The sequence below is a fragment of the Bolinopsis microptera genome, chromosome 5 (assembly GCF_026151205.1).
Source record: "Bolinopsis microptera isolate Bmic1 chromosome 5, MBARI_Bmic_1.0, whole genome shotgun sequence".
Classification (NCBI taxonomy): Eukaryota; Metazoa; Ctenophora; class Tentaculata; order Lobata; family Bolinopsidae; genus Bolinopsis; species Bolinopsis microptera.
The window spans coordinates 12414936-12430057 of NC_087076.1; the positions used below are offsets into that span (position 1 = coordinate 12414936).

At 38.6% G+C, this 15122-nt stretch overlaps 2 protein-coding genes across 5 annotated transcripts in view; one reads left to right on the forward strand and one right to left on the reverse strand.

Annotated features, from left to right (window-relative positions):
• Positions 1-6323: 6323 nt before the first annotated feature.
• Positions 6324-15122, reverse strand: part of LOC134815972 (uncharacterized) — a 64210-nt gene continuing 55411 nt past the window's right edge. For all 4 annotated transcript variants that reach the window (XM_063824613.1, XM_063824612.1, XM_063824610.1 and 1 more), the window contains exons 13-16: positions 13645-13779; positions 8909-8980; positions 8456-8568; positions 6324-7568 (exon numbers count right to left, since the gene is read on the reverse strand). In XM_063824613.1, coding sequence (XP_063680683.1) covers positions 7469-7568; positions 8456-8568; positions 8909-8980; positions 13645-13779 — 420 coding nt within the window. In that variant the 3' untranslated portion in view covers positions 6324-7468. The remainder of the gene's footprint in view (positions 7569-8455; positions 8569-8908; positions 8981-13644; positions 13780-15122) is intronic.
• LOC134815648 (NADP-dependent alcohol dehydrogenase C-like) lies at positions 10291-13379 on the forward strand. Its single transcript, XM_063824202.1, has 4 exons — positions 10291-10336; positions 10755-11003; positions 12082-12287; positions 12398-13379. Exons 2-4 carry the CDS (start codon positions 10775-10777, stop codon positions 13124-13126), a joined length of 1164 nt encoding a protein of 387 aa, XP_063680272.1. The 5' UTR covers positions 10291-10336; positions 10755-10774; the 3' UTR covers positions 13127-13379.

The window sequence follows — 15122 nt, forward strand, 5'->3', positions numbered from 1 at the left end:
TCTCTTAAATTTATATAGCTGCATAATAACTGATAGGTCTCTTAAGTTTAATCTCTTGGAGAGCCAGAAAGTATTAGATGGAATAGTTGCAAGTTTCCACACCTCCATAAGTTCTAAGATTTTAGTTAGATACTCTTACCAGTTGTTTCATTCTGTTGAGGAAGTTCGGGCAGACAAGTCGTACTCTGTTATGATTTGTTCTGCCGAACAGGTACTCCAGAATAGGAAGTAACTAGGTGCCAAGTTAGATAATCAGTCACGTAAACATTCAGTCAAACCCTCTGTCGACTCAGACGAGGATTTCGAGCAAGCACCTAAGTTTAAGAGTAAGAAGTTGAAACGTTCAGATATAGATTTGCCTAAGTTTTCTGATTATGTAAAGATTGATCCATCTATTTCCAAACATAGTCTAGATTGTATTAAGGAACTGTCTTCCTCTCGTCCCTCATCCAAATCATCTGTACCACCCAACTCATCTGTACCACCCAACTCATCTGTACCACCCAACTCATCTGTACCACCCAACTCATCTGTACCACCTAAATCATCAGCTCAACCCAAATCATCAGCTCAACCCAAATCATCAGCTCAACCCAAATCATCAGCTCAACCAAAATCTTCAGCTCAACCAAAATCATCAGCTCAACCCAAATCATCAGTTCAACCCAAATCATCAGCTCAACCCAAATCATCAGCTCAACCCAAATCATCAGCTCAACCCAAATCTTCAGCTCAACCAAAATCATCAGCTCAACCCAAATCATCAGTTCAACCCAAATCATCAACTCAACCCAAATCATCAGCTCAACCCAAATCATCTGTACCACCTAAATCATCAGTTCAACCCAAATCATCAGCTCTGGATCAGAAATGGATCCTTCCCAGCCTACTATCCTTACCCACAGCTTCACCTCTACCTTCCTCCAACCTTGCCTGGAAGTTCATCCTACTACTGTGCTTAGTTCTTTTAGGTCTGCGTTTAAATTATTATAACCGAGTTAAATTATTTTGAAGGTATTGAAGTATTGAATGATATTATGATTGATGTTGTGCAAAACTATTACTACCGCTTTATTACTGCCAATTGCTGTTACAATTTGTAGAAACTGATTTATACATTTATATATATGATATCAAAAAATCAAATCTCAAAAACAACAAAGTAACAATCTGCTCTCTTTAATTATTGAAATCCATCCAAGTAAAAAGTTGTATTACCAGAGAGGTTAAATTTAAATTTCAAACAACCTTGTCTACAGCTTCTTGGAAGAAAATGGAACCGGATTCTAGTGGACGTTCTGAAACTGGTAGGGCTACAAAACTAAGTTGGAACACATCTTGTTTGAATACTGTTGAACCAAATTCAACTCTCTGCAACAACACAAGCAGACAAAATTTCTCAAAATCCGTTTTATCTGCTCAACTGGTTCTAAATTCTTGAATCCAGCCAAGGGTATAATGGGTGTTCTGGGAGTGCTAGGGCCACCAAACTTTGTGGGAACACTATTATGGTCAATACCAAACGATTCCTACCTGTTTTGGGGCCATCCGACGAGTTTTAGAAAAATGTTCATTTTTGTTCATTTCGTTCATTCCATGACTCAGGGAGTCTTGGGCGACTATTTTGACGTCAAAATAGTTAGTAAACACATCCCCCTACACCGTACAATCATCTCCAGCACTCTGCAGCCCCTTTAACAGACTGAAATGACCGTATCAATATCGGATACTCAGTAGGCTATCCACTCCGATAATTGTAACCGATAATTATCTCCGATAATTCGTTAAAAAAAGTTATCTGTTTATCTAGATAAAACATACTTTTATCGGTATAAAAATTCACTAGATATTACCGAAAATACTGCCACAATACTGTAAAATTGTAAAGAAATATTAGTGTTTCTGCCTTCCCAAGTAATCCAAGAAACAGTCCCAAACGTCTTCTAGTATGATAGAAGAGGTAGTTTATTTAAACGTGAGCTTAAGAGGTTTATTTACATTTGTATACCTCTGGAACTGTAGAAGTAGAACTGTATGAACTGTAGAAATCCAGAGAAGGTTATTGACATTGTTCTGTTGAGGAAGATGCTGGCATTTTATCTTACAACCATTTTGGAGACGGGCACGAGCATGTTACTGTTAACAAGAGTCAAAAATACCTGCAGGGCACTCAATTGAATTCCGTAAGTGTTCTGGGCGTGAAACATTGTCTTCAGGAGAAGGAATCTGTTGCTCCAAGTTATCAACAGGATAAGAAAATGGTTCACTGAATCACTTTAAATGCTTTACTGTTTCTCAGTCTATTGTTTTGAAGAGAACAAGTACACTACTGTTCTCAGGAGAAGAAAGCCGGTGGTCTACTGTTTTGAAGAGAACTAGTGCTTTACTGTTCTCAGGAGAAGAAAACCGGTGGTCTACTGTTTTGAAGAGAACTAGTGCGTTACTGTTCTCATGAGAAGAAAACCGGTGGTCTACTGTTTTGAAGAGAACTAGTGCGTTACTGTTCTCAGGAGAAGAAAACCGGTGGTCACTGGTTTACTGTTTTGAAGAGAACAGGTGTACTACTGTTCTCAGGAGAAGGAAACCCTTGGCCTTGGTCTACTGTTTCGAAGAGAACTGTTACACTACTGTTCTTAGGAGAATAAAACCGTTGGTCTACTATTTTGAAGAAAACTGGTGCACTTCTGCTCCCCGGAGAAGAAAACTGATGCTCTAATATTTTCAAAAGAAAGGAAGTGGTACTTTAGCAAGATTACTGGTAAAGAGTAATAAAAGTCGACAATTAGTTTTTGTGAAATTTGGAAAACATTTTGGCTTTAGCCTTCAGCAGAAAAATTATCGGTTTTATCGGTTTTATCTAGATAAAACCTAAATCTTTATCTGTTTATCTAGATAAAAGATTTCATACCGATAATGGATAGCCTAATACTCAGGAACCAGCTTTTTGATACGGAAATGGAATAAAGTCTCTAGTGGGCGTTCTGGGAGTGCTAGGGCCACCAAACTTTGTAGGAACACTATAAGGGTCAATACCAAACGATTCCGACCTGTTTTGGGGCAATCCGACGAGTTTTAGAAAAAATTTCATTTTTGTTCATTCCGTTCATTCCATGACTCAGGGAGTCTTGGGCGACTATTTTGACGTCAAAATAGTTAGTAAACACATCCCCCTACACCGTACAATCATCTCCAGCACTCTGCAGCCCCTTTAACAGACTGAAATGACCGTATCAATATCGGATACTCAGAAACCAGCTTTTTGATACGGAAATGGAATTAAGTCTCTAGTGGGCGTTCTGGGAGTGCTAGGGCCACCAAACTTTGTAGGAACACTATAAGGGTCAATACCAAACGATTCCGACCTGTTTTGGGGCAATCCGACGAGTTTTAGAAAAAATTTCATTTTTGTTCATTCCGTTCATTCCATGACTCAGGGAGCCTCTGGCGACAATTTTGACGTCAAAATAGTTAGTAAACACATCCCCCTACACCGTACAACCATTTCCAGCACTCTGAAACTACTTTAAAAGACTGAAATGACCGTATCAAAATGCCTCAAAAACCGTATCATCTGGTTCCACAATCTCGGATTCATCTTCTGGACTTCAGATGTAACACGCCAAAACCAAAGTATTAAAGCTTTTTGGCAAGCATCGAGTACGATACGACGCGCAATTGTGCTTGAAGTGACGACGCGCACGAGCGATAAGGAGCTACTTATCGCTCGATCGACCGAGCGATAAGTCCGCGCGGCACCCGACTACCATGAGCCTTATCACGGTCAGTCGCTATAGAGTTATTGTAATTGTATTGTTAAGTGTTGATAGTTATTAGTATTACATATTATTGTTTGATCCGTGCGGCCGTGTCCCGACATTCTTAATTAAGTTCATCGTTATAATTAATGCGGTCTGGAAACATTATATTGATCTAAGTTTACTTCAGAGAGAGAGACAACTGGCACTGCGACCTCGTGAAACATCATCCAATCAACCGATCGTCCTTACTAATTGCTTTCCACCTCACCACATCCGCTGCCACCTTACTTGGGGTAAACGGACTTTCGTTATGATAGTTGATTCAATATTGTGGTCATATTTAATACAATTATTTTACCATCTTATTTGCTTGTTTTAATTGGTTATCTTCCAGATATAAATTCACATAAAATTCTGAAGTCCATAATTACAATAGAAATTACTGTCCTAAAATGTATCTGTACAAAGAGAGTTTGGGTTTGAACTGTGCCCTGAGTGAGTCTCAAACCGGGAGGTATTCCATAATATCGGAACCTGAATTTCCATACTCTAGTTAAAAGGAGCCCATTATACGTAGTTAAATTAATGTCATCTAAATTTAATGAAATATAATAAATAAATAATCTCTAGAAGTCATGGGAAATTGGAGCATTAAATAGGCCGTTAAGTAAGTTGTCGTGCTGAAACCCGAGTACGCCTCTTAACAATCACATGATCGTTCAATTTAATACAACAAAGAACGTTCAAGGACAATGATCCACAATAATTATAGTTTCTAAACAATTCAAGATGTATTCCAAAATTGCACACATAGAAGTTGTGATCATTTTATTGAGCTAGACTACCCTTCTCTTTTACGTTCGGCATAACTGATAACGATTGACGCCGTTTCAGCAGGTAATCTTACAATAGATTGTAGTCCAATTCAGCAAATTGTCATTGTTACAAGCTTGAATTGTTGTCAATTACTAAAAATCTGATAGTAAGAAAAGGGACTCAATTTTAATCTGTTGGGGAGTGCGGTCAACATTGAATTTGATGAGTTATTCATTTGTTGTCAACTTGCCATTGTTATAATAGACTAACAGTTACTTATAAAAGTATCATCCCTCTACTCAATTCATTTGTTGCTACGCACGAGCGTGCTAAATCACTCTACAGTCGATCTTCGAGATTGTTCTAATAGGGCCCCCGATTCCCGACTGTTGTAACCAACTTCAATAGAATTAGATGTATTTTTGGACGCTGATTCACCCCCATGACATTCACATAGGGTTAAATTAAAAATGCTCCCCTGACGAGATATTGGCGAAAAAGTGTCTTGATCACGTGATATGACCGTATAACTATATAATAAGGAAGTTAGTCTAATTTCTCGTTAGGATTAGAGCATATTTTTTGTTAAGGATTGGGTTAGGGTTAGGGTTGGGGTCATCTAAGTAAACTATAGGTAAAAATATAATATTAATCATAAGCTAAAATGTACTAATCTTTGTATTCTAAATGGGGAAAAAGGAGAAACATTGTCAGTCAGTCGAGAAAATTGTCAGTCAGGCTATATGGCAGCTTTGTAGATGTTGTGACTATGCTAGTAGTGGTCCCAGGCTTGCGACTGGAATTGCGGTGTTAAATCGATTTAATGGTACCAACGATCCACCTCCCACTTGTTGTTTGGTACTTAGCATTAATAGTGTTAGCTGTAGCCATTTATAGCAAGAATCTTAAAACTAAAGGGGATGACAAGGAAAAGAGGAAGGAAAAAGAATAACGGGACAAACAATTAATTAAAGTATTTATAGGAGCATTAGATATTGTAATTACAAGCTTCAATAATAAATCACTGACTAAAACTTCTAATTAAAATGACACTTGGTACGCTCGCCCATTTTCACTGGTCAGTCTGAACTTCGGTTTAGCACGTTGTACACTTATTCACCTAAGTTTCAGAATTTGTTCAGTTTAGCAGAGTTAGTACCCGTGTTTCAATAAATCAAAAGATATCAGGGGAGTTCTTTAATAATGTTACGGTCATCTAGAATACCGAACTTCCTGAAAACGTTATCATATTTCCTCAGACAACGTTTAATGCCTTTAATCAGTCTATCACGGCTATATCCTCTATCAATTACTATTAGAATTTTGAATATTTTGTGAAGATGGGAGGTAAAGATATCCAATCTAGTGCAAACATTACCATATCTAAGAACTTGACTTGAAAAAACGTTGTAGCCAACCTCGTATTAGAGGGTTAGGGTTTCAAAAAGTCGTTCAGAACCAGCTAGAGGACGGGTTGAAAAAGTCACGTGACAGTCGATTGTAGAGTGATTAATCATCATCCTGCTACGCACGATTCATCCTCATCCCAATTTTCCGCATTATCAGCAGATCAGCTCATCACGCAATGATTTTTATAAAGGCCTTGTATTATACATCTGCGGGAAATTGTTTTGTGTGTTTTTCATTATTTTTGATTAAACTTCTTCTTTTTAGCACTTAAACGTTGTCATGTCTCTGTGAGCGAGCGATTTAGAAGGAGCAATTTGGAATAACAATCAAAACAATTAATTTTCAGATTAAAGTTTTAGAATAGCTATTTCAAAACATCAACAACTTTTCATATAAAGATATAATCATCACGCTACCTATAATGTGCGACCCAACGCTGATAAAGTATGACTGATTGATTTGTGATCACCACCGTGATGGGGCTGGGTATAGTGCAGATACAGATCTGGATGTACTGGTTCAGTATATCAGTATATTCTACCTGACAGCGGTCACCCAACCAGCCTTCATTTTCCAGTCCTGACCATTAAAACCTAGAATCACTGTCACTGCATGTTGAAACAAATATGTTTCACCCCCAAGAAGTATCCAGATCTATGATATTCTGATCATTTGTGATTTACCGACCAATCTCAGCTAGAACTCTAGTGGAATTATAAAAAGATATTACAGTTATGTTAACGGTACCGTCGTAATACGGCCGTCCAAATGTGTTTGAATAAAATTCTTATTTTTGTATTGCATAGATACCATTCTGTATTCGGTATAATATGCAGTTAAAATAGAAAAGTTTCTACAACATTTTGACGGCCCCATTTTGACGGAACCGGTAGCATTCCCTTTTAAACACAAACGTTTTCCTCTATGATATTATTTGAACACATCTAAGATGTTAGGATGTCAGAACTCAAACGAGTGAGTGTCTTAAAAAATACTCATTAAACTTAATTCGTGAAGAATATGGGGTCAATTAGGGTAATTAGGGTAATTAGGGTAATGCGAATTAATAAATTGAAAATGTATATCCCTCCACATAACAAACCTGCATAACAAACCTAAACATTGGTTCCTAAACATTATAATAAAGGTAAACAAAATCTATCCAATCGAACTAATATCATACGCAAACGGCCTTGCAGACTCCTACGACTAACAGCCTTGCACTGATTGATGAAAATCATCTCGTCAATCTTTCGTCAATCAGACTACGCACAAATCTAAACATATCATTCAGATTATATTACAAAGATTGATTACAGCTCAGCAACACTGCTGCGATCGCTCAACTAGCCCAAACGACCGCGGGGCGCGGACGTAAAACTTGTCATATTATTACTAGCACGTGTTACAGGTTACTAGCACATGTTACTAGCAATTGCACAATATGGGAATAATGTCTGACAAACAGAAGCTGTGAGTGCTGCTTAGTAGGCTGGTTTTGTGAGGAACTTTCTGTAAGGTATAACTCCCTTAAAACCAGTGTCGTATGTGTTGATCACGTGGTAGAAATCGTTCTCATCCACCCTGCAAATAGGGAGTGTCAAAAGTCATCCACCCTGCAAATAGGGAGTGTCAAAAGTCATCCACCCTGCAAATAGGGAGTGTCAAAAGTCATCCACCCTGCAAATAGGGAGTGTCAAAAGTCATCCACCCTGCAAATAGGGAGTGTCAAAAGTCATCCACCCTGCAAATAGGGAGTGTCAAAAGTCATCCACCCTGCAAATAGGGAGTGTCAAAAGTCATAATTTATGCGATTGTTGTACAATTTACGGTACAAATCCTCTTATCAGATTAGAAAACAAAAAGGGAACAACAAAGCCACAATATAAATAGAAGCGCAAACAAGATTTTTGAGAAAGCGATTGAGACCCATTCTAAACGAGGGTGCCATGGTACCCTAATATCCTCGTCTAGAAAGAAAAGTGTACCATCTCACGTGACTAGTCATGTGATATCAGACATCCTTGAGTTTGAACAGAGAAACCAGAAAATTGCAGAAAATCGGTTATAATGACTGATTATGAGCAGATGTGGCAGGTTTTATGATCATAAACTCAGCGATAAATCATTCTGTTATTCTCTTTTCTGACGGTTGATTTCTCGAAAATGCACTGAAAATCGATGACAGTCAGCAAGACCAAATAGAAAATATTATTTTATGCAGGTGTTCAAGCGTTTCAGACAATATTGGTGCTTTAGATAGCAAATCAAAGAGAAAGTGTCTCAATTATTCCACAACACTATACTATTCCAACTTCAAAGATTCCGCGATCCATTTTACAGTTTGTGGTGAGATGTTGATAAGTGTAGTAAACTATTCCGTTAGGATCAGCGGTGCATTAAGGTTGTTTGTTTGTATATGTGTGCATGTGTGATACTGATAAGATCAGGGAAGCTGAAAAGGTACTGACTTGATGTTGAATTGGGAGAGCAAGTCCCGGAAAGTGCCGATGTTGATATGGCCGTCTCGCTGAGTGTCGTAGTGCTGCATTACTCGTCTCAGAGGGGCCGTGTCAGAACCAAACTGCGAACAAATGTTTCTTCGGTTATAATTATTCGGTTGTAATTATGTTACAGGATAAAAAGCTAGTTTAATAACTTTTTATCACGTATTATTCCAGAAATGTTTTACTTTTAAGTTTAATGCCCACAGTGAGGCTGTCGTACTGTTTAACATTATGATAATTAATAAATAAATGTTTTGACTCTTAAGCTTTAACAGTATAAACTAAACATCAAGATTTTGACGCATCGGTCAGGTGAAATTTTTGGACTCAACAAAAGTGATCGTTGTAATCGACGTTGAATTTTTAAATGTTCATTGTTCCCAAACTTCAAATGGTGAGATTTGTGGTACGACTTACCTTCCTGAAAATCTGCCCTTGAATAGTGTTGCTGGTAATATTCAGATTTACTGGCCTTCTCGTTCCTCCCTTCTGAAATAGTGAGATTTTAAACTTGTGTTGCTTTATCGTTATTCTTTATCCTCATGTTGGTAACATGGTGTTACTTCTTACTTTCACAAACATTCACGAATACAATAAATTAAACATGCATATTAATAGAATCATGTTTAAATTCCAGAAAATTGCGAAGGTTGATGCTGGAATTCTTTTGTTAAGGCTGTGCGATACTAATCGTCCATTTCATTTTCAGAAAGAAAACTGCGCCTTTCTTTTCTGTGTGTGATGAAAATGTGCTCGTCAAGAAAGTAAGCTAACCAAGCTAACATTTTTGTTATTTGTAAGCTTGGTATGTAAGCTTTCTATTTTATCACTGAATGATCTGTGCCATATCATATCTCTTATCGCTGCTGAGTTCGGCACTTATCGTCATCACTCTCGTCGTTACTAAGTTCCCCCTTAGATGGAGGTGATCCAGAAGATCGATCCTTAGTGTTAACTAGAAATTTTAACCTTTTCTCTCATGTCTAAATGCTAGGATAAATTTTTGAACTTCCTGGAACTTCTATATTTCTCAAAAAATAGGGGCTTAAATTCTATGATATTTTAATTTCATCATCTTAAACGTTAGACATACTAGCAGGAACCCGTATAATATAAGTATAACCCTAAATGGTGTATAGACTCAAGAGACTAAAATAATTATTACCTATTTAATTCGCGTTTTTGACACCACTTGGGGGTCCAAATTTTGGGCTCTAAAATCACTATTCCTTGGCCAATTTTTTATTTTTACATGCTGATTTGAAGGCCATTAAAGCATTTGATCCAGTCAAAAAAGTTTCAGTTGTATATCTTTTGCGGTTTTTGCGGAAAGTCGCGTTAAAGTTGATGCCGTGGTGTCAGTAAAATGGCACGGATATATATATATATATCGTCTCGCTTTATATATAGTAAGATTGTGTTCACCTTTAACAAAATATAGTCTCCTATCTTATATATATCTTATGGATAACAGAAAGGATATCAGATGCAACTCGACCAAGCATTTTCCATCGACTTCGCTCCATTTTAGCCTAAACTTTGTAATCATGGCGAACAATTTATAATATAGAGTTTGAATACAAAGATTACGATCTTTTACGTTGGGCAGTGCAAATTAAAATTAAGAAAGATTTATGCGCATTATCTCATTTATTCTTGGTAGTACTAGTCGCGGGCGTCGCCATTGGCACGGAAGTAGATCATTATCGTGGATATCAAATAACGTCTAGCAACAATTTGATAGGAATATGCAGAGACAGCAACGTTAAAATTTTCATAATTTTCTCCGATTTCTAATACGGTATATCGTTTGTTTGTGAGACTCCCACTCTACCACGTAGACAGGTAAGGAGGCTAAGTTAACCATAGGTTTAAGAACTGATGTTTGATGGGGTCCCTCTGATGCAAGGATGAGCTTTATAACTGAACTATGTTCTGGGCCAAGTTCAGATATATGCTCCCAGAGGACGAAGCCTTGTTGTCATAGTTATATAACCTATAATATGCCATAGTTTTTATTTATTTTGAATTGATGTATTATAGTCAAGACTCTCATTGACAAATTTATACTTATTCCTGTTGAATCCTGTTTAGTGTCTAAGCCATAGGGAGAATGCCACTCAGATCAAAGCATACTCCCGGTAGATTTGTTACGGTAGATTAAACCGAATATTTCACACTCGGATCAGTAGTTTTTTCATTTGATTCTTAACTATATGGTTATTTTATATTCTGAACGATAGTAGAATCAAACCCCTGTCAGCCGCCACATAGCACGAAAGCATGAAGTTCAGTAATCCTGACATAGCAGTCCAAAAGCCGATCCCGGCGCCCCTGGACACTGAGTACCCGGTCACTGCGTGGGGTGTGGACCAGTGTGGGGAGAGTTTCAAACAGTTAACTATCTACCGGCCTCAAGTAGGCAAACACGATGTCAAGTTCGAGCTAAAGTTCTGTGGAATTTGTCATTCTGATGTCCACAATGTGCTCAATGAGATGTCTGAAAAATGGGGTAAGATGATTGATGATTGTTATCTTTATGGCAATTAAATATAGATTTTGTGAACCGTGTTGTGTGCCATGTTCCAACAAGTTCTTAACCCACTACTACTTACCGTGTTCCAACAAGTTCTTAACCCACTACTACTTACCGTGTTCCAACAAGTTCTTAACCCACTACTACTTACCGTGTTCCAACAAGTTCTTAACCCACTACTACTTACCGTGTTCCAACAAGTTCTTAACCCACTACTACTTACCGTGTTCCAACAAGTTCTTAACCCACTACTACTTACCGTGTTCCAACAAGTTCCTAACCCACTACTACTTACCGTGTTCCAACAAGTTCTTAACCCACTACTACTTACCGTGTTCCAACAAGTTCTTAACCCACTACTACTTACCGTGTTCCAACAAGTTCTTAACCCACTACTACTTACCGTGTTCCAACAAGTTCTTAACCCACTACTACTTACCGTGTTCCAACAAGTTCTTAACCCACTACTACTTACCGTGTTCCAACAAGTTCTTAACCCACTACTACTTACCGTGTTCCAACAAGTTCTTAACCCACTACTACTTACCGTGTTCCGACAAGTTCTTAACCCACTACTACTTACCGTGTTCCAACAAGTTCTTAACCCACTACTACTTACCGTGTTCCAACAAGTTCTTAACCCACTACTACTTACCGTGTTCCAACAAGTTCTTAACCCACTACTACTTACCGTGTTCCAACAAGTTCTTAACCCACTACTACTTACCGTGTTCCAACAAGTTCTTAACCCACTACTACTTACCGTGTTCCAACAAGTTCTTAACCCACTACTACTTACCGTGTTCCAACAAGTTCTTAACCCACTACTACTTACCGTGTTCCAACAAGTTCTTAACCCACTACTACTTACCGTGTTCCAACAAGTTCTTAACCCACTACTACTTACCGTGTTCCAACAAGTTCTTAACCCACTACTACTTACCGTGTTCCAACAAGTTCTTAACCCACTACTACTTACCGTGTTCCAACAAGTTCTTAACCCACTACTACTTACCGTGTTCCAACAAGTTCTTAACCCACTATTACTTGCCAGGATCAACGTACCCAATTGTACCGGGTCACGAGTTAGTGGGGACAGTGGTGGAGGTGGGAGAGAAAGTGAGCCGAGTAAAGGTGGGGGACAATGTGGGGGTGGGTTGCATCAGGGATAGCTGTCTGATTTGTGAGGTGTGCCACAAGGGTGAGGAGTGCTACTGTGTTAATGGCTTTACACACACTTACAATACTCCTAAGAAGAAGGTGGGTTTTTCTTTTTTGTGTTACAAAAATGTCCAATTGAAACTTTTCTTTAAATTATTCTTGAGCGCAATACAAATTTATGATATCTTTGTTATGTTCATATATCGTAGGAAAACTGCCACATAGGAGGAAACCCGGAGGTACAGAACTGGGGAGGTTACTCTGAGTTTGACGTGGTCCACGAACACTTCATAATCAAGATACCAGAGGGGATGCCACTGGAAAAGGCAGGACCTATCCTGTGTGCAGGGATCACAATGTGGTCTCCACTGAACCACTGGGGAGCAACAAACACGGAAAAGAAGCTGAATATCGGGATAGTCGGGATCGGGGGACTGGGCACAATGGGCATCAAGTTAGCGGCCGCTCTGGGACACCGAGTTGTGGCCATTTCCAGCAGCGACAAGAAGATCGATATAGCAAAATCTAAAGGAGCGGCGGATTATGTTGTGTCCAAAGATGCTGACTCAGTGGGGAGGGAGCGAGGAAAGTTAGACCTGATCATTAACACTGTCTCCGCTCCACACGACATAGCTCCTTACATCTCCATGCTGAAGACTGACGGTACTCTCGTCCAACTGGGCTGCATTGCAGCGCCCATGCAATACAATCAGTTTATGCTAATATTGAAGAGGATATCCATTGCTGGTTCTCTGATCGGCGGAATCCCCGCCACGCAGGAGGTGGTGGATTTCTGCTTTAAAAACGAGATATACCCGGACATAGAGCTTGTAGAAGCAGGGCAGCTGGATAAAATTTACACTGAGCTTCAGGAGAACAACAGTACGGCGGTCAGGTACGTGCTGGATATCAAAAAGAGTCTGGAGACGACCAAATAATAAGCTTTTCTTAAACAGCAGCAATTATGTGGCTCCAGAACCTTCTCCGTGTTAAAAAATCAGTTGATCGTTCAAGTAGAAAAGTTAGCTTTTTAAATGATTCTTTTTGTTTAAATTTTGTATTGAATTGGTAAATATACTCGTAAATATTTCTTTTAAATTCAGCTTATAAACTTCTATTCCTGTTTCTTCTAATCTAGTAAAATCGTGATTTAGTGAATTTGTTGATTATATTTTTAATTTGTTGCAGCTATATGACTGTTCAGTTTTTACACGCTTGATAAAACTATGCTTTATGAGAACTAATAAAAAAAAGGATGTCACCTAAGTGTCTTCTAAAAATACTAATGTCCATGCTGTAAACATGATGTAAACATGCAGTAAACATGCTGTAAACATGCTGTAAACATGCAGTAAACATGCTGTAAACATGCTGTAAACATGCTGTAAACATGCTGTAAACATGCTGTAAAAGTGCTGTAAAAGTGCTGTAAAAGTGCCGACAATAAATATCTTACCAGAAGTTTACAGTTCTCAATCTTAACAAGAGCCTTATGTCTCGGATCCTTGTGAACCGGTTGTAGGTTCAAACTCAGCTGTTGAAACTGCATGTCAGGGTCCTCCTCCGCTGTCGTGTAAGCGTGGGACAACGCCTGCAGATATAGGGTTCATAGACTTTAACAACGCCTGCAGATATAGGGTTCATAAACTTTAACGGAGACAACGCCTGCAGATATAGGGTTCATAAACTTTAACGGAGACAGGGCCTGCAGATATAGGGTTCATAAACTTTAACGGAGCGATGTGGGACAACGCCTGCAGATATAGGGTTCATTAACTTTAACGGAGACAACGCCTGCAGATATAGGGTTCATAAACTTTAACGGAGACAACGCCTGCAGATATAGGGTTCATAAACTTTAACGGAGCGATGTAGGGCCATCATTCAAAATCTTTTAATTGAGAATTGATAACGATTGAATGTTATGATTAATGACCCCACACAATCTTTTGATCTTGGTTGATTTAAAAGAACAGCGCTCATCACTTTTCATCCACTCTGTAAATTAGCATACCAGAAGGGGGATTATAACAAGTTCTGAGTTGTGACTGCTTGAGTAATATGGGTATGACAGCAAGCATACTTAATTTTAATCAGCCAATATGACCGTAACTAAACAAGAGTTGGTAACAAATCGACCTCCCAACGTCCCAAATTCAAATTTACTGGAAAGAGCATTGAATGCATGCCATCAACTTTTAGAAAGTTTTCGTATCACAGGAATCATTATGACTTTATTGGTTTAGGATATTATGATGTACCATGCAGGCGCATATTTTTATGTATAATGTACATAAGTGGGTACACCCTCCAGGCTTTTCTCACAACGGAGCTTTAAATTTATTTCAATTTCAATGCCCCGAAGAATAGCGAAGCGGAAATTCATTCAATTTGAAAATCAATATGAACGCAAGTCAGTTAACACTTCCTTTGCAGCACTGATAGTGTCATAGTGATGATCATTGAAGAAAGCGTTAAAATTTGTAGAAAAATAAATTGAAATTATAGAGGTATGGAAGAGACTGGTATGCATACCTTAGTCAAGTGCAAGAAAGCCATGGCTTTGCAGAGTCAAAACAACGAGACAACAGTAGCTCAGTGCACAAGTTTTCGCACTCAGCGTCCGCTGTCTTAATTGAAACTATTCAAACTGCACTATCTCCAGTCCAGCTGTACTAATAAATCAGAGAAGACCAACAAATCATCTGATTGGCTGTCGGTAAGTAACGTGATCCTCATCATCAGCCCTGATTGGTTAAAATGCGAGATCTCGAACATCTTCCCACGAAGGAAGCAGCAGCTTGTCAGTGCAGCACTCTCACAACAGGTTACCATGACGACTACAATACCGCGTGTTTACCACCACAACTAATTCATTATTTTTCAACCTGCTGCAGGTGTGCAGGTAATGTGAAGTTACTTGACAGCTACATG